General features: G+C 51.8%; 1 protein-coding gene across 2 annotated transcripts in view; it reads left to right on the forward strand.

Moving 5' to 3' along the window:
- The window catches only part of DNMBP (dynamin binding protein), a 30,316-nt gene extending 12,807 nt beyond the window's left edge, over positions 1 to 17,509 (forward strand). For both annotated transcript variants that reach the window (XM_085325742.1, XM_085325743.1), the window contains 13 exons: positions 8,057 to 8,244; positions 8,856 to 8,955; positions 9,740 to 9,887; positions 10,437 to 10,454; positions 11,119 to 11,318; positions 12,870 to 13,000; positions 13,248 to 13,352; positions 13,582 to 13,710; positions 14,213 to 14,545; positions 15,013 to 15,195; positions 15,273 to 15,471; positions 15,613 to 16,067; positions 16,435 to 17,509. In XM_085325742.1, coding sequence (XP_085181868.1) covers positions 8,057 to 8,244; positions 8,856 to 8,955; positions 9,740 to 9,887; positions 10,437 to 10,454; positions 11,119 to 11,318; positions 12,870 to 13,000; positions 13,248 to 13,352; positions 13,582 to 13,710; positions 14,213 to 14,545; positions 15,013 to 15,195; positions 15,273 to 15,471; positions 15,613 to 16,067; positions 16,435 to 16,620 — 2,375 coding nt within the window. In that variant the 3' untranslated portion in view covers positions 16,621 to 17,509. The remainder of the gene's footprint in view (positions 1 to 8,056; positions 8,245 to 8,855; positions 8,956 to 9,739; positions 9,888 to 10,436; positions 10,455 to 11,118; positions 11,319 to 12,869; positions 13,001 to 13,247; positions 13,353 to 13,581; positions 13,711 to 14,212; positions 14,546 to 15,012; positions 15,196 to 15,272; positions 15,472 to 15,612; positions 16,068 to 16,434) is intronic.
- Positions 17,510 to 18,334: the final 825 nt, after the last annotated feature.

Below are 18,334 nucleotides of genomic sequence, written 5' to 3' on the forward strand. Positions count from 1 at the left end.
GTCCTGGGTATGGCTGCATTTCTTGTTACCAATATTACATTAATGTGTTCATCTACATTAAACCTGTTTTGTTTGAATAACTCCATCTTATTCAGAATGTCTTGGATCAGTTAGTGACTAATATGCCCCATCCTTATTTGCAATTCTATTCAGCTGATACTCAGTTCTCTGCATAACAGCAGTGATTTTGCATTTACTTTTAAAGTGTTATGTAGGATCAACTTTAAGTACAGTCCCTAGTGAATCTGCTTAGAAATGCTCTCTTTAGATTCTAGATACTCTCCACTGACCGTGGTTTTTGAGGTGCAAGTTAGCAAGGTCTTATTTCTGCTCTTTAGACAGAGAGAAACAGAATATTTATTGTACACTTTTGCCTTTTTGCCAAACTTATTAGAATTTTACTACTTCTGCTTACTCACGGGATTCCGTTGCTGAAAGGTTTTTCTATTGTTCTGGGTGGAAATAAAATTGTATTATAAAGTAGCATTTTACTTCCTCATTTAAAAAACAAAAACTGAATTCTTAGTTCTGCCATCCATGTTTTTTTCTTGTTTTCTTTCTTCTCGTCTTATTTTTATGTACTTTGTAGTTCCTAGTGTCTATTATCTGTTTTTCTGCATTCACTTATTTATGTATTTCCTTATTCTTGTCTTTCCTGATTGCATAATCATGTTTTCTGGATTATCTATTTAAAACATCCTTCTRAAGAACTCCCAGTTTTCATTGCAATTTTCTATTAATATTTTTACTAACAACCTTTTTTTTTCTTAACACTTTTCTTCAACTTTGGAAAATGAGCTCTGTGTAGTCCATCACATTACTTTACTTTCTTCTGTATTGCTGRTTGGGACTGTCCTCTGTTCATACTGATTGTAGTAGAAGCATACTGGTCCCAACTACCTTTATGGTGAGGACAGGCAGGTACCTGATAGAGACAAAAGGTGGAGAGATCTCCCAGAAATACTCTGGATACTGCTATCTATCTCAGAGCTTTTCACCTTTGTTCACGGGTGAGTGTCTGGTGATGGTCCCTGCTTTTTCCCAAGGTTGTATGTTTGGTTTGCTGCAGTGGGGAGCCCAGCTCTGCCAAAAGGGAGCCTGGCAGAGCAGCTAAGCTTTGCAGTGTGGTCAAATCCACATATATGCTCCAGTGAGACCTTAAAGGTTACAGTGGGGAGCCAGCAGTCTCTGACAGAAACGTCTTGGAGATCTTTTCAGGCAGTTGTCCCATTCCAGTGACCCTGGAGAAGGACCCCATTCTGTTCCTGTTCAACATCTCCTTGTGTTGCAGTATCTGTATTCTTGAATGCGTCCTTCTCCATGAATTGCATGTTCTTGTGACCATGCTGCTACTGAATTTCCCATCTGTCTCAAGGACTGACATCTAGATTTAGATGATCTATGGTGGCTGTTCTGTTTGCACACTCGCTCCTCCTCTGGGCTGTAGCCATCACCTCTTCTTCAGTAGGTAACTCCTTGAGCAAATGTTGCCTTCTCCCTGCTTTATATTTCCTAAGCAGACATGAGTGCTGAGCTCACTTTTATGGTTTATCTGGATTTATCTTCACAGGACTTGGTCACAGGACTCTACCAAGGCCTGTGGCTGCATTCACTTCCTTGGACCAAAGTCCTCTTTTACTATGGCACTTCTCTGCTGCACCTCCTATTTCCACTTCAGCAACTATGAGCCACTGAGTATATTCAGCTTGTTGCTTTTGGAGCAAGATAGTATGTCCTGTTATGGACTGATTTTCATCCAGTGTCTTTTTCCTAGCAGTGATATTATTTATGCCCAAAGCAAGAGTTTTTGCTCCAGCAGTTCTTTCTCTTGGCAGAGATTTTAGCCTTTCACTCAGTTTAATTATTCCCTGCCCTAGTTTCATCCCCTCTTCTCTCTTGGTAAGAAATAACTCCTCCCTCCTGGCATTCACATTCTTCAAATATTTGCAGCTGGTTTGTTTTGTCCGGAGTCATTGCTTGACTGTGCTGAGCTGTGAGCCCGAGGCTGGGCTCTTCCTGCTAGTGGGTGCAGCTCCTGTTGAAGACTTGTGTGTGCCAAGCCTACAAGCCTATCTAAGAGGTTATCCTCAGTGCTGAGGCTTTTTGGACACAACCTGGGAGCTGGTCCCTTTTCTGCTGCTCTGCTTGGAGATGTTTTCTGTGACTCATCTTCCTTCTAAAGGAGTTACAGACATGGAGCTGTAGGGGACCATCCAGTTGCGGCTGTGGTGTGGGGTGACCAGCCTCACCCATAGCTACTGATGGAGAGCAGTCCCGTCTTCAAATGATGTTAGCTGTCCTCCTGCCAGTCACCCTGTGAGGGCTGCACTGTGTCACTGCGGGAGCCCAGCAGTGATGGGGGATGCTGGCAGGTGAGCCATGATGATCAGAGCTGGGGAGGTGATGCAGCCCTTCTGGAGGGAGCTACCAGGCCTGGGCATAATGGACATGAATCCTTTTGTTTCTGGTCTTCATGGGTTAACACAGGTTCTTCTTAGATCGTTCCAGAATAGGACAGAAAAAAACCTCTGATTGTATGTGTGCTTATGCTAGGAAATCAGGTAATAAAAATGAGAAATTTTCATTGATTGGAAGAGAATTGATGAAAGTAGTATTTTTGAGATGAGCCATGGGATTGCAAAGTTAAAATCACAGCTGCCATAGGAAGAGCAGAGGTGGGGAGCGTGCTCCACGTTGACACCTTGCTCCCTGTTTCAAGGGGGTGATTACCAGTCACTGCTACACCGCCCGTGCATCAGTGTGCAAACTAGCAAAGCTCAAAAGCAAGTGCTACTGGGAAGCTGTCTCAGGCTATCAGACCAAACCAGCAAACTAAGGACTTGTCATAAAACTAAAGGAGATAGAGAAAAAAGCATCGTTAGAAATTTTAATTTAGCAATACAGATTGCAGAGCTCATACAATCTCATGCAAGGAGAACAAAATCTGAGTATCTAAATACTGTGATACAGAATATTTTTGTAAAAGTACTTGTGAATGCATTTTTGACATCTATGTCTCAGGTAAACAAGAATTTGTCACTGGATTGGAATTTAGTGGCTTCTTTAGAAATACCAGTTACATTCCTTTAGACTAATGGAGACAGTTCCAGCCAGTAATGTATGTATTTAGTGCCTCCAGAGTTGATGGGCATGATGACTCAGACTGAAAGGAAACATTTAAATAGAAAGTATGTGGATTAGAATGGGGATCTGTTTAGAAAGCATTTATTAGATGACTGAGAAACCACAGCTGTGAAAGAGGGTGATTTTAGTTAAATGCTCAATAATCCTCCATTCAATGAGACATACAGGAATATATAACAAACAGGAAAAAAGAAATTGACAGAAATTCAACAAAGATGGAATATAGGAATATTTCTAAAGATGGAAATAGGAAAAAGGAGAGTTTTAATATACATTAGAAACAAATTCTAAATATTAAATGTATCTATCAAATAGAAATGCCAAGTATTAAAAACATATTCTGTATATGATTTTTTTGAATTCTAAGCATGTGGAAAGAAGCAGGATGACTTCATTAATTCTTCATTAATGAAGAAGGATGAGAGACTAGCRATAAATAGCAAGAGTCATAAAACAGTTGGCCACAGCTTACTCTCTTTTTGAATTAATCTTGCAATATTCAGAAAGAACAAGAAGGCTGGAGRAGAATTAACTTGTGTGAGTAGCCAGAAATCACAGGCTAAATAATGGAAGCATGGATAGCGCGTAAGTAAGTAAAACTGGTGGGGAGCATTGTGTCAGGTCAGACAGGCTGATCTGATGAGCCCTGCGGGCTTCAGATTTGTGCGGGGAAGGTTTATGCTTTCCCTTCCACAGAGAGGGATTTGAGACTTAGAGCAAAGGCATAGTGGAGCTGGAAGTTCGATCTCACAAGTGTCGCTCCGAGCCTTGCCACAAGATGTTCTCTGTATGGGTCTGACCTCAATTTTCRTGCGTGAGATTTGCTCAGTGGCACATGGGGCCATCTTTGGCTTCATTTAAGGGGGCTGCRGGAGTGGATGATGTGTCCCCACTGGTCGCATGGAAATCCCAAGTCGRGGCTCCCAGCTGGCCCAGGGGACAGGGCACGCTCTGCACCAGGCCCCCATGGAGCACGTTGTTTCTAAAAGGCTCAGGGTTACCCTCCGGCTCAGAGGGGTTGGAAGTACCTGGAGCAAGGACCCAAGGGCCTGGGTAGCCTGAACAAGAGCTTCCTTGCAGTTAGACTTATTCCTGCAACCACTGGATAGACAGCTAGAGATAAATCTGGGAGCATGGCAGGATCGTGTGGCAACGCAGGAAACCTCTGAGATATCCTGTACAGATGTCCTGTGCAAACTGTCCTCTGAGTGGTTGTCATGATGCCATGTCACTAATGCTGCTGCTCAGTTCATTTCTGGCTGTTTTCAAGATTCTTCATGAACTACTCCATTTTCTTCTTGATCTCATTCAATACAGCTGTATCAGCTCACTCACCCACCCTTGCATGGTTTTCACTCGTTTACATTTCAATTTAACACTTCTGTGCTTCTTTTATGTTGCTGTCCCTCTTGAGTTTGCTTTCCTGCAAAAAAAGTCATTCCTTAAAAAAAAGTCCTTCTTTAAAATAATTCTTGTTTGTTATTTATGTCTCTTAACTTTTTATAAGCTACCTGCTGCAGAGACCTGCTGACCGTATTAGCTTGGCTTGTCTTTGTCCCCACTGTGCASCTGGATCTGTCTTGCCACCTCTCCAGGTTTCAAGCACGATGCCTCCAGCAGGATCTCCTTGTTGTGTGTTTGCAGAGGACCTTGCAGTGTCGGGCCTGGTCTGTGACCGAGGCCTTGCAGACACTATGGARATGCACATGGTAAATATTAAACCCAGCATCTGCTTCCAGGCCCTCCTCACAGAATCTCACTGCATTTACACTGATAAAATTCATGATGTGGAGACTTACCTGGTGGGAAGCCAAGGCAACAATTGAGTAAGTTAGTTGAAAATAGGAGCCCTTATTTCGGATGGCCCTGATGGTGGTGTTTTTTGAGGACACTTGCCACTAGGAATTAGTGAAGTTTGTTCTTCCCAACATGCTGTAATTGCTCGCTAAATTAGTTGTGCCGCTAAATCCTGCTCCACTGAGCTGGCCCTTTTGCCTCTGCCCAGGCCCAATTTCAAGGCAGAGCAGTGGAGACTCCTGGTCAGAAACAGGTATTTTTCCTCTGGTTTCTTCAGCTGGGTGCTGAGTTTCAGCTGGGTTTCCTGTTTGCTGCTATTGGCGGTGTGTGACTGATTTTGAAATGTCTTCGTGCGAGAGAGACTGCTTTTTCCTTGGCCCCAGCAGATCTAACTAGTCACTGTCTGATGCTGATGCTTTTCGTTTGTTGCTGTTGCTGTGCAACAGGAAGGGCTAGAAACAACGGCCCAACTTCAGTGGGAGTTCTGGGCCGGGTTGCTCTCTTGTCGTGGTGGAATTTCTTCCCTTTTCTGGGGATTGTTTCGGTGTGAAGACCCAGCCTGGCAGAGCAGCAGGCGGGACATTTCGGCTGAAGCAGCAAATACCTTTCCCACGTTTCACACTGGGTGGTTACGTGTGTGTCCCTGTTCTGTGTGCTTCTGGCAAGGTTTGCACCCGATGCCTGGGGTCTCTGCTCAGTGCCCTGGCAGGGGACCTTGGGGGGGACGGGGGGGAAGAGGAGATGTGAAGCGATTGCAGCAGTTTCCCTTTGGTTTGCGGAGAGCCTGGCCGTAGTGGCTCCACATGCGCTGGCAGCCCTCCCGCCTAGCAGGCGCAGTCCTGCCTGGAGTTGGCATCTCTTGGTGCGCCCGGAGCGTGGAGGCCTGAGGCAGGAGCTCGTGTTGCCTTCGACGCCTGCCCAGGTCAGGCTGACCTCCTGGCCCTGCCGCGCGTCCCGCGGGCCCGGCTGTGCCCCCGCTGGCTCCCCGAGCCAGCCCGTACTGCTGGAGCTGGAGGCAAGGCCGGCTCCCGTGGCGGTGAGCGAGCCGCCGTTGCCTGGGGCTGGCGCTGGAGCCGTCAGGGAGGTGGTGAGCAGGAAGCACCTGTCCTGCAGAAATATTTTACAAATATCTGAGCTGGTGTATGTCCACAACTGCCAGTGAAATCTCCGTGAAACAGAGCAGCTGGAGGTCTGCGGGAGACAGCTGGAGCTGATGAGCATTGGTCAAATCAGCTGCTTGCGTTAAATCAGGTAACTGAGGCAGGATGCAGAGGCAGTGAGCGTGCTGCAAAGGGCTCCAGCAGCACCAGTGCTGCAGAGCAGCAATAAAATGCAGGAGACTGAGTGTTTGCATGGCAGACCCTGCCTCTGAGCAGCCCTGGGAGGGGGCCAAGGAGATGGGGCTGGGGAGGGAGAGGGGCTCTCTCTCGCGCGCTCTCTCTGGCTCAGTTTGGGGGTGGGCCGTTTCTGTGGTTTTGGCCAGAGGGCACTCCTTTTAAAAGCAGGCAGGTGGGGTAGGAAGTTGCTGAGGCCCAGGAATCTGCAAGGGTAAAATGTCTCAGAACCCGAATGAAAATCGGAGGGGGCTGGGCTGGCCTGGGAGCTGTAGGTGGGACAGAAAACCAGGAGGAAAATCAGCTGCCTGGGCCTGGGATAGGGAAGAGGCAGCTGGCGAGCTGTCCGCGCACCCTGAGGCCGTACGAACGGGGCGGCATCACGCCCCGTGTCGGGGTGGCATCACGCCCCGTGTCGCGCTGCCCTTGTCGCAGCCCAGCAGYTTGCCAGGCGTAGCGCAGGGAGGCTGCTGCCGGCGTGGGGGGACGGTCACCCAGGCGCGGTGCGTGCCGTGCTTGGAGCGCGGGGCTCTTCGCGCCCCGGGGCCGATGCCGTGGCAGCGTGTCCGTCCGCGTGGGGTGCGTCCGGCCAGCCCTGAGCCTCTGCCTTACTCCGCCTCTGCCTGCACGCGTCCGTGCACCCCGCGCGTGCGGTTTGTGCTCGTGCCTGTATCTCTCGGTCCCCTCGCGTGCTTTCTCCGCTGCCAGGGACTTTACGGTGGACTCAGCCCTGGTGACAAGGCGGGGGCGCTGGCCCCTCGCTGCCGGCGTGGGCCGAGGCTGCTCCAGCCTTCCCGACGGCGCAGGGGGGCTGAGCTGGCCTCTGCGACCACCGAGCTTCTGGCCGGCGCTCCAGCTCCAGGCTTTGCATCCGCCAGCCCCATTGTGGGTGCCGGAGGCCTCTAGCTATTCAGATGGAAATGCCCTGGAGCTGGAGACTGGAGACCCTGTCCCCAGCCTGAGGGGAGGGGAGGACGGCCCCAGCTCCGCCATAGCCAGCGCAGGTAGGTAGCTCTGGGTGCTCCGGGAGGAGGGGAGCAGGGCCCTTCTCCATGGGGCTGAGCACAGGAGGAGGTTTTCTGGGGCAGCAGAGTTTGGGGCGCAGGGCAGGAGAGGGGTGTGCTTCCCCATGGCTGGGATGTGAGGGCCTAGCTGGCCTCAGGGGGGGACAGGCTGAACCTGCTCCCTCCTCAGTGCTGCCAGCAGTGTGTCTAAGCTCCCTGGCCCTGCCGCTGCCCTGCCAGGGCCTGGGATGGCCTCCAGCCAGCCATGGACCTGCACGAACTGCAGGCCTGGAGTGGGTTTCTGCAGCTTAATATTTGCAGCCTCTAATGCCAACAGCAGCAGAGAAGTGGTTAATGGCTGACAAAATATTTGTATTGCCACAGCTACTCCCTACCCCTTTCCCAAGGGTGCTGGRGGTGCTCCCGGCAGCCGGTGCTCTGAGGGCAGGAGGCACAGCCCCTGCAAGCTGTGGGGCCCCACTGCAACAGTAGTACTGCAAGCGCTGAAGGCTGAGGGCAGCGTGTTGGAGCAGAGTGGAGACCTGCCACCCTGGAGCTTGCAGGAGCGCAGCAGGGAGAGGGAGAGCCAAGCGTGGCCTCTCCAGAAAGGTCCTTGGAAAGGACAGTCCTGCTGGCCTTGCTTGCTAGCCATTGTGTCTGACAGTCCCATGGGTTGAGAACGGCACAGTACCAGTGCTGTGTGTCTCCTCTCCTTGTCATGCAAGGATCAGGCCAGGTGTCACTGGAGGATGCTGATCTTGCCTGTCTGTCTTGCAGAGATGACCCTCCTTTCATCTCAGACACCRTCCCTAGAGACTTCCTCAGCTGCCACTGAGAGCCCAGAGCAAAGGATGCTGGAGAAGAGATCCAAGGTTATTGAGGAACTGCTCCAGACAGAGCGGGACTATGTCCGAGATCTGGAGATGTGTGTGGAGAGGATCATGGTGCCTCTGCAGCAAGCACAGGTAGGAGCCTGGGAGCAGGCTACAGTGTAGCATTGGCAGGGTGGGGTGAGGATACTGAGTCCACTTTGTTGTTGAAGGTGGCTAAAAATGGCATGGAAACCCACACAGGAAATTCAGCTACATCCARAGGAGCAGGATGGCTTCTTGTACCCAAGAGAATATCTCATCTCTTTTGGGAACCTGCTGAGCTCTCACTGTTGCTGATACCTGGCAGCAAGTGTAGCAGATTGATTTTCTAGGGTGGGAAGTATTGTTCCTCTTCATTTGTTTGAGGTTAAGAAGCTCATTGTCAGGAGAAAAAAAATATGAAGTCTTGGCATGCAGACAGCTGGTGGGAGGAGAGGGAGAATGTCAGGTCATCAGAGGCAGGGATGAAATTGSTGAGGATAGTGGAGACACATCAGTGACATTGATGGGACACATAAGGAGCAAGAGTTACAGTGCACAAGGGAACAAGGAAGTGAGTACAAAGCCACTGTGGTGGAAGGAGGTCACAGTGGGCAGCTGCTGGGGAGCAGAGGGCTGATGGGTTGCAGAAAGAAAAGGGGAGGGCTGTTGGAGCTGGCAGGACATGTTCTCCTATCCAAGATCTCTCTCCCCCTGTTTGCCAGATGACGAATATAGACTTTGATGGTCTTTTTGGAAACATCCAGGTGGTAATTACCTTCTCCAAAGAGCTGCTGACCGCCTTGGAGGCTTCAGATRCCATTGGTATGCATTCTGCTGTTATTTCTTCTCAGCAGGCTGTGAAGGGTTTTGCAAGTGGGCTAGAGAGGAGCAGAGTGGTTTAAATGGTGGGAAAAGGTCACTGGGGTTGAGCCTGGGATGGTGTTTCCTCTCTGTTGGTTGGTGTAAGAGTTCATTAGTCCAGCAACAAAGCTGGCAAGATCTCTATTGCCCCGTGAGTCTCTGCTGAGAAACTTGGTGTCTGTGGTCCTCCCTGGTCCTTGCTCCAGGCRGACACTCCTTCTGTCACACTTGGGCTGCCAACTTTCACCATTCAGGCCATGGGCAGCCTGTCACTTTGCTTTCTGTATGGCTCCCTGCCCACACTGCCAATAACCAGTTTCCCTGCTCCTCATCCCTTGGAGAGCAGGATTAATTGRGGTCACTGTGCTAGTGGCTCTTAGGGGTCCTTGTGGGGCTCCTTGACTAGGTAAACAGTCCCCTCAAAGCATGAGTCAGCATGTCCTGGTGAGTTAACATGATGTGTCCTTGTTTCAGCCCACAGGATCTCCTTGCTTTGGCAAACCTTCGATGCACAGCTTCCAGTTTTCTGTCCTGCCCGCAGCGCCCAGCCTGCGGCTACAGGAAAGCGGAAAGGACTTGTGGGTGTGCTGAGGGAGATTAAGAGGAGTCCTGGGACTCTAACAACACTATTCTCTTGAGCTGTGTGGGAGGGACACTGGACATCTCGCTGTGGGATGCACCAGAGTAATTGACGGCAGTCAGGGGGCCAGGAGATGCTGAAATCTCTCTTTGATGCTCTGTGCAGGGCCAGTATTCCTGACACGGCGTGCAGAGCTGGAGGCCGTCTACAGGGTGTATTGTCAGAACCACAACGAGGCCATCACACTTTTGGAAACTTATGAGAAGGATGAGAAGATTCAGAAATTACTCTTGGACCTACTGGATAGCCTCAGGTTGGAGCCTCTGGCTGTAGTGGCTACCAGGCTGAAGTGGGGGGCGGGGTTCAGTCTCCAGCATCCCTGCCTCCCTGCCTGCAGTACTCAGACAGTTCAGGTGGTGGCAGAAGAGGCTGTGTTCTCTATGTAGCATTGCATAGGTGACCAGGCTCTGGATTCAACTAGAAGGGGCCTTGCTTGAGTGATGCCCCAGTGCCTAGGTGCTGAGACAGCTGTAGCCACCCTTAAATGCTGGACAGAAACTACCAAGGTATGGAAAAGGCAGTGTATCCTGGGTCAAGGGTTCATACTCCCCAGGCCCTGCAGCACCGTGATGGRTGAAGAAAAGGGCCACTTTGCCTGGCTCAGTGAACACCAGGGCTGCAGCTTGTGGAACGTAGTGTCCTGGGAGCTGGCAGCACCAGCTGCTGCTCTGGGACAGTGCTGCCTGCTGCSTTGGCAGTGTTGCTACAGGATGGGGTGAAGGCACTGGCTGCGGGATTGCACGCCTATCACCCTGTTAACCAGTTGCTTTTCTTTGCTTTTTGGCACTCTGTGGGCCGGCAGGAGCCTGTACAGTGAGTGGTAAGTGTCTCATTCCTGTTGGTCCCAGCTTGCCTGTCTGTCTTGGCCTGGCTGCCCCTTTATAACTAACCTTCTTTCACCACCAGCTGTGTGCATGTCTGGGGGGCCTAACAGTACCTTGTGGAGCCAAGGAGCAGCATGGCATCCGTGGATGGGATTGCGACAGGGAATAGATGGGCTACATAGACAGAGAGTACTGGCAGATGATGAGGCAAGATGGGGGGTCTTGGTCAGAATAAAGGTTTTGGAGGCCATCAGCCCCTAGGAGAACAATATGCAGGCTGAAGTCCTGAGCACAGTCATGCTGTTCTGCACTGTGAGTCAGATCAGGGTTGTGAACATACAACCAGGTGGTGGGACGGAGGCTGAGGTAAGTGGAGCTCTGGTAAGTTTGAGGCTGTGGCCTTGTGGGATTTCATGGTAGGACCAGTGGCAGCCTGGTTAAGTAGGGTCGCTTAGTATGTCAGAGGTCTGGAAAGCCTAGGGCTGGCTTGAGATCTTGGTGGGCTCAGAAGTGCCACAGGTTTGGAGATGAGGGTGCAGTGCTTTAGGAARTTAGAGGTGTTGATGCTCTGGGTCTGGTTGTGGTTAGTTTAAAGTGGCAGGAAATGTTTTGCAGAGCTGGACTGAAATCTGGTGCATCTCCTTTGTCTTAACTTACCAGGGGCTGCACGAACTACATTAACCTGGGCTCATTCCTCATCAAGCCAGTGCAAAGGGTGATGCGGTACCCGCTGCTGCTGATGGAACTGCTGAGCGCCACCCCTGAGTCTCACCCTGACAAGGCGCCGCTCACGGCTGCTGTCCTCGCGGTCAAAGAAATCAATGTCAATATCAACGAATACAAGCGCCGGAAAGACCTGGGTGAGTAGTTGGATGCAGCTGAGGAGYGAGGGACAGGAATGATGTATTGAAATTGGAGTCTGTCATCTCCAGAGCGTCAGCTGGCAACCACAACAGTATAGAGAGTATGCCCTCAATAGACTGTACCTTCACAGYGGTATATTAAAAGAAGTGCATTTAAAAAATCTTAAGCATGAGATACAGTACACAAAGAACAATGCAGAATGGATATCACATGGTTTCTTGTAATACAGTGATACGAAATGTAGGCAATTGCTGATCATGTGCCTACCAAATGAAAACAAGTATAGTTAAAACAAAATAAYAGGTATTTGCAGTTTAAAAATCCTATTTTGAAGAACATGAATAGGGAATTAATCTTTTAGGACAGTCTCTGTCTTGTGGAGATTTAGAGTGTAAGCTTGAAGGAGCATCTGTAGACAGGACTGAATCAGACATGCTGGGTGGAAGGGGCCCCTGGGGTCCCCAGTCCGACCTCCTGCTCGTAGCAGCATTATCTCCAGCACTTGATCTGATCAGCCACTGATCTCTCCAGATGACTATCACTGACCTCTGAGGATGGAGATTTCACAGTCTATCAAGTTTGGGGGCAGATTTAGTTTAGCTGGTTAGAACGTGGTGCTGTTAATGCCAAGGTCGCAGGTTCAATCCCCGTACRGGCTATGCTGASRGTTGGACTAGGTGATCTTCAGAGGTGCCTTCCAACCTTATCATTCTATGATTCTRTGACGTGTCCTGGGGCTGTGCCACCCTGCCAGTGAAGAGGTGCTCTCTATGCCCACACTCTGCCTCCCAAGCTGCCCTCTGCAGCCACTGCCCCATGTATTGCCTGGCCCTACTGAGAGTTTGGCTGCATCATCTTTGTAGCTGCCCTTCCAAAGTAGCCATGGGCTTTAAGCAGATCGCTCCTTTACCTCCTCTCAGTCAGACTGAGCCATCCCAGCTCCCTGCAGCTCATTACAGGGCATGAGCTCTACTTGTTGCTCTGGTTCTTCCACATCCCTCTTGACTTGGACAGTCAAAGACAAACGATCCAGGTGTAGCCTTCCTAGGACTGAATGGAGGGAAAGAATGGTTTCCCTTGACCTGCTGGCCACCATCCTCTCTTCTGCCTGGAAGAAGGGAAGAAGAGTCAGTTTCCCTGACTGTCTCATGTGTCAGTCTTTTCACATAGCCCCACAAAATGACATAGGTTTTCTGTAATAGTTACTCATATTTGCTAAAATATATATATAAATACCTTGTATATGCCTACTGGTTATTGTGTGCCACCTCCTATGTTATCTTATGCTAATGCTATACATATTCCTGCTGAAAGACTTTGAGTGGTGAGTCTGCAAACTGCAGGGCAGATCCAGAGTCAAGCAGGGCATTACCAGTGGCAAGCACAGTGCTGGATTGCAGRGATGATATGAAGCATGGGGCACTTGGGACTACAGAGTCTTAGGAAGGATGGGAAGGAGAGATCCAGCAAGGCAAGCGTTGTTGAAGCACCATAAGACACAGGCATTGGACTGGTGAAGTGTCTGATTTCTACATCAATCTCTTCAGTGCTAAAGTACCGGAAAGGGGATGAGGATAGCCTCATGGAGAAGATCTCCAAGCTCAACTTCCATTCTATCATCAAGAAATCCAACCGTGTGAGCAGCCATCTCAAGCATCTCACAGGCTTTGCCCCTCAGGTAACATGCATCAAAAGTGCCAGGGGCACTTACTTACACTCTGTGGTGCTTGAGGAGATAGCAATACCCACTGCCCCTTTCCACCCCTTCCCTGACAAGCATTTYAAATCCAGGGCAGGACAGAGTGAGCCTGGGGTCTGAGCCACATGACTCTGCTCCCTGGCTTTTGGGCAGGAGGCTACACACCTTGTACTCTAGAAGGCGCCAACTTTCTGCATTGCCTCCCTTGAGCTATTTTCTTTCACAGTTGAAGGATGAGGCCTTTGAGGAGACAGAGAAAAATTTCCGGATGCAGGAGCGGCTGATCAAGTCCTTCATCCGAGACCTTTCCCTCTACCTGCAGCACGTCCGGGTGAGTCTGTCTGGGTGTGATACCCATGGGGCTCACTGTGCACTGTAACTCCAGCCTGCATAGTGTGCACCTGCCAGTGCTCCTGCCCACAGCCCTGCTTGGGGATGTTCTCTGCTCTGGGCTGCCCTGGGAAGGTCCTCAGGCTGCCCCTGGGGTGTGGGCCTGTGCCAGGAGGCCCATTCTCCTGTGCAGCAACCGTGGCTGTGCTGACTGTGTGTCCCTGGTGCAGGAGTCAGCCTGCATGAAGGCGCTAGCAGCRGTGAGCATGTGGGACCTGTGCACAGAGAAGGGCGGTGGGGACTTGGACCAGTTCCAGAAAGTGAATCGGCTCATCAGTGACCAGCTCTTCTCCAACTTTGTGAGTGAACCTGTACCCTTGCGCACTGGAGGCTCCTCTTGGGGGCCATCAATGCAGGCCTAGGTGTGGACAGGCAGAAGAGCCCTTCTGACCATGGGATGTTGCAGAGAGGGCAGCACAGTTTGGGAGAGGTGTGAGCACCTCCATTTGACTCTTCTCCTCCTGAGAGCTTTGATGCCTTYAAGCTTGTGCAGTGCATTGAGCATGCCTGTTAGGTACACGTTTTTTCAGCCCTACTCAAAGAGGCACAGCGCCCTGTGCGAGTGGTTTACATCCCTCTCAGAGGGTTGCCCATGCTAGCATATTTACATGGGATTATGGAGTGATAGATGTGGGAAGGGACCTCTGGAGTTCTGTTGGGTGGTATCTGAAAGAAGGAACCTGTGCTGTCCTGGGAGTCTTGTATGCCAGAGCATGAGCTGTGGGTGTTTGTGGCAGAGCAGGGGAGAGATGAGGTCTAGAGCAGCTCATTTCACCTGCTTCTTGCATCTCTGTCCACCAGAAAGAGCGGACAGAGCGGCTGGTGAGCTTGCCCCTGAACCAGCTGCTGAGCATGTTCGCAGGGCCACACAAGCTTGTGCAGAAGCGTTTCGACAAGCTACTCGACTTCCACAACTGCACTGAGCGAGCAGAGAAGCTGAAGGACAARCGAACACTGGAGGAACTGCAGTCGGCCCGCAACAACTACGAGGCCTTGAATGCCCAGCTGCTGGACGAGCTGCCCAAATTTCAGCGCTTTGCCAAGGAGCTGTTTGCCAGCTGCGTGCGGGGCTATGCCGAGGCTCACTGTGACTTTGTGCGCTTGGCCCTGGAGGAATTGAGACCCCTGTTGTCGGTGGGTTCTCGGAGCACAATTAGTGTGTGGTGCTCACTGTGGTACTGCTCTCCATGCGTAGCTTTTTCCTGAGCCTCTCTGGGATCTATCTCATTGCAGGAGAAGCTGCTGTTACTGCAATTTCAGGCTCTGAATGCCTCRGGGAGGGCTCTTGTGGGCTTCTTGCAGGCAGGGATTGCCTGGTCCAGATGCAGTTGTGCTTAGAGATGTTGGAGATGAGACTCAGGCTCTGGCTGCTCRTGGAGCAGTGGTGGGTGGCATTTGCCTTGGAGAATCTCAGGGCATGAGTTTGGGGATCACTCAGAGCRAAGTCCTGACAGTGCTGCAAATCCAGCCCTGATGCAAGTCACAGGCAGAGCTAAGAGCACTGCTTGGCCTGGGAGCTGGTGTGGTCTCTGCCATAGCTCTCAGCTACTTTTGCCAGTTGCTGTCATCTAACTGTGAACCCAACCCTGCTCTGGTTGCAGTTGCTGAAGGTGGCCGGCAGGGAGGGGAACCTCATTGCCATCTTCCAGGAAGAGCATGGTCGAGTCCTCCAGCAGCTCCAGGCCTTCACCTTCTTCCCAGAATCACAGGCAGCTCCCAAGAGGCCCTTTGAGAGGAAGAGCATGGAGCGTCAGTCTGCTCGGCGGCAGCCRCTCGTTGGCTTGGTGAGTCCCCTCTGCCCCATATCAGGGCTTGCTGGGGAGCTGGGACAACTCCTCATGTGTGCCTTGTTCCTTTCCAGCCCAGCTATCTCCTGCAGTCAGATGACGTCCGAGCTGCCCTCCTGGCCCGGTATCCCCCAGACAGTCTCTTCCAGGCAGATCGCAATTTCAATGCTGCTCAAGACCTGGATGTCTCACTGCTGGAGGGAGACATTGTGGGTGTCATCAAGAAGAAAGACCCTATGGGCAGCCAGAATCGGTGGCTCATAGACAACGGGGGTAGGTGGCCCTGGCCTGCCAGCCCCCAGGGCAGAACCCTCACTGCCCTTGGCCAGGGGTTGGAARCTCTAGCCCTGCTGCACCTCCCCTCCTGTGGTCTCTGCTGCTCCCTGTTCTGAGCTCCCTTCTCCCTCTCCACAGTGACCAAAGGCTTTGTGTACAGCTCCTTTCTGAAGCCCTACAACCCGCGCCGCAGCCACTCAGATGTCTCGGTGGGCAGCCACTCTTCCAATGAGTCTGAGCACAGCAGCTCYTCTCCCCACAGCAACACCGTGCTGACCTTCAGCCCCAGTGGGGCAGCTGTGACCTTCACTCAGAAATCCGTACAGGACTCTGGCTCCCCAGGAGACCTGTACCAGTCCCCGCAGCCCCGCTCAGAGATGGACTCCCCCTGTCAACCCCAGCTTGGCTGCAGGGACAGGACGGCTCCCGTGGAGGCCAGTACGGTGTCATCTCAGCGCCGCCACAGCCACCTTGAGGCAGGCTGCAGCCCCAGCCCTCGCAATGGACTCTTCTCCAAAGCACATCTCAAGCCTGCGCTCTCAGTGGAGGACAGAGACTCTGGGCTGGAGAGCAGTGAGTCAGAGGGCAACCAGGTGAGCCTCAGGTGAAGGAGGAGCTGTGGAGTGGCTAAGGGCTGAACCTCACACTTTACGGGGGGGGGGGGGGGGGGGGGGAACATCCTCCTCCCTGAGAGCCTTCAGTGAGAGGTGTCCCAAGGGGCTGAGGCATTGCCTCCTAGGGATGGATGTGCAGGTACAAAAAACTAGGATGTGAATAGGCATTTTCTCTCCTGAGAGAGGCAGTTAGGGCTGACTCTGGGAGAAGCCAGGATACRGGGCGGGGGGGTGTCCCTGTTGGGGGAGTAGTGCCCATGTGTCCTGTATGGTGTGGTAGGGAGGTCCTGCTGAGTACCTTGAGCTGCGCAGGCCATCTGACACATGCTGTCACTCTTCCCAACAGATCTATTACGCTCTCTACACTTTCAAAGGCCGTAACACCAATGAACTGAGTGTGTCAGCTAACCAGAGACTCAGGATCCTGCAGTTCGAAGACATCACAGGCAATCGAGAGTGGTGGCTGGCCGAGGCACATGGGAAGCAGGGCTATGTGCCTTCCAGTTACATCCGAAAGACAGAGTACACGTGAGGTGATGGGCAGGAGCCTGCACCCCGTGCCTTGTTCCTGCTGGGACAGTTGGGGCGCAGGGAGGCTGGTTGGCCCTGCTGGGTGCTGCAGCCTGCCCTGCTTGCCCCGAGGGGCCAAGGCTGTGTCCCTCACAGCTGCACAGCGCTCCCAAGCCTTGCTGCACAGGCTGCCGTGGGGARTGGGAAGGGTGGGTTGGCAAGGGCAGGTAGGGGACAGGCAGCTTGTGCAAGTTCAAGGGTAAGTTGTCTTCACACTGGGCTGCTTACTCCTGTGTCCAGCTGGTAGCAGTCAAGCACAGCATAGGACCATGGCCCAGGAGGAATTAGCTTCACTAAGGCCAAAAAGCTGCTGTGGGTTTAACGTGTGAAAGTCTATTACTGAGTTTCCAGTCCGCCTTTAGCCAAGTAGTGTTAAAAGAAACCTGGGCCCTGTGAACAGGATCCCTGTGGCTGTCTCAGCAGCAGCAGGAGCCTTCTGAGCCTGTCTGTGGAGGATGCCAGGGCAGAACATCTCTGTTCTGCCCAGAGCAATTGCTCTTAAGGACTGCTGTGAGACCCAGCCACCAAGAAAACCCACAGCAGAGCTCCATAATGTTACATTTGCCTGCTTGGGCTCCCTGGGGCTGGGAGCACAGACCTATCCASTCTCTGCTGATAGCACCAGCCATCATGTTCCTGTCTCCCAGGTGAGCAGAAGGTCCCATCACCATCTTCCCTTGTCTCCACTCCCCAAGACCTATCTGCACCAGCATGCCCCAAAAGAGCAGGACTCAGTTGTGCCTGTACTTGCTCCAGGGCTCTGGCAATGGTGCTTCATTGTAGGAGGGCAAGGCTCTCCCCAGGAGAGATRTGCTGCCCCATGCTGGCGGGAGGTGGGGGGGACGGGTGTGTGTGTGTGTGTGTGGAGGGGGTGTCCTTAAACCCACTGCTGTGCCTTAGAGGAGGGTTGCTCCCTTCTCCTGAGGGTGGGAGGGTTTATGGCCCCTGTACTGCTGCTCTGTAAATAAAAACTTGCCCTTGTGTATAGAAAGTGCCTGTGCAAGCATCAGGAGAACTGAAGGAGTGCCTGGCAGAGCCTACAGCCTTAACGCAGACCCACAGGGGCTGGGGAGGGCGCTTACCTTTCAATGGGGTCCAGCATGCTTCTGCTCTGGCAGCTTTTGCCAGCTGCAGCTCAGGTGCTAGGAAACCCTCCTCAGAGTAATCTTCATAGGGATATTGCACTGCCCYCCATAGATAGAGATATTACACTGCAGAGCCCACGTTTTGTGTTAAATGCTACAGGTGGGGCTGTGAGTGGCTGGTGTCCCTCATGCCCTCAGCTAAAGTGAAGTGTTTTGTTCTGCTGTAAATGCTGGTGTGGGCTGCCTGGCGGCCCCAAAAGAAGAGCAGGACCAAGAGTTTGTCAACAGTAAATGTGCCTGTGTAAGTAAGTGCACATGTGTGCGTGCGTGTGCACATCCATATTGGTGTTTGCACCTCTCCAGTAGCTTGTCTGCACCACAGTCACATTTGTAGTCTGGCACCACAGCCCAAAATGGTTACAATGGTCAGAGCTGGGCCCCGAGAACCCCGTCAGTTATTTACAGTACAAAGGCAGATACAGCCATAAAGAAAACAGCTAGGTCCTGACTCCTGGCTCCTCTACTGCCAGCAAACATCTTAACCCTCATCTTGCAGCCCTATGAATATTTTTGCTGGCACAATAGTGTGAT

The sequence above is a fragment of the Rhea americana genome, unplaced genomic scaffold (genome assembly GCF_003343005.1).
Source record: "Rhea americana isolate MKP2758 unplaced genomic scaffold, rheAme1 scaffold_122, whole genome shotgun sequence".
Classification (NCBI taxonomy): Eukaryota; Metazoa; Chordata; class Aves; order Rheiformes; family Rheidae; genus Rhea; species Rhea americana.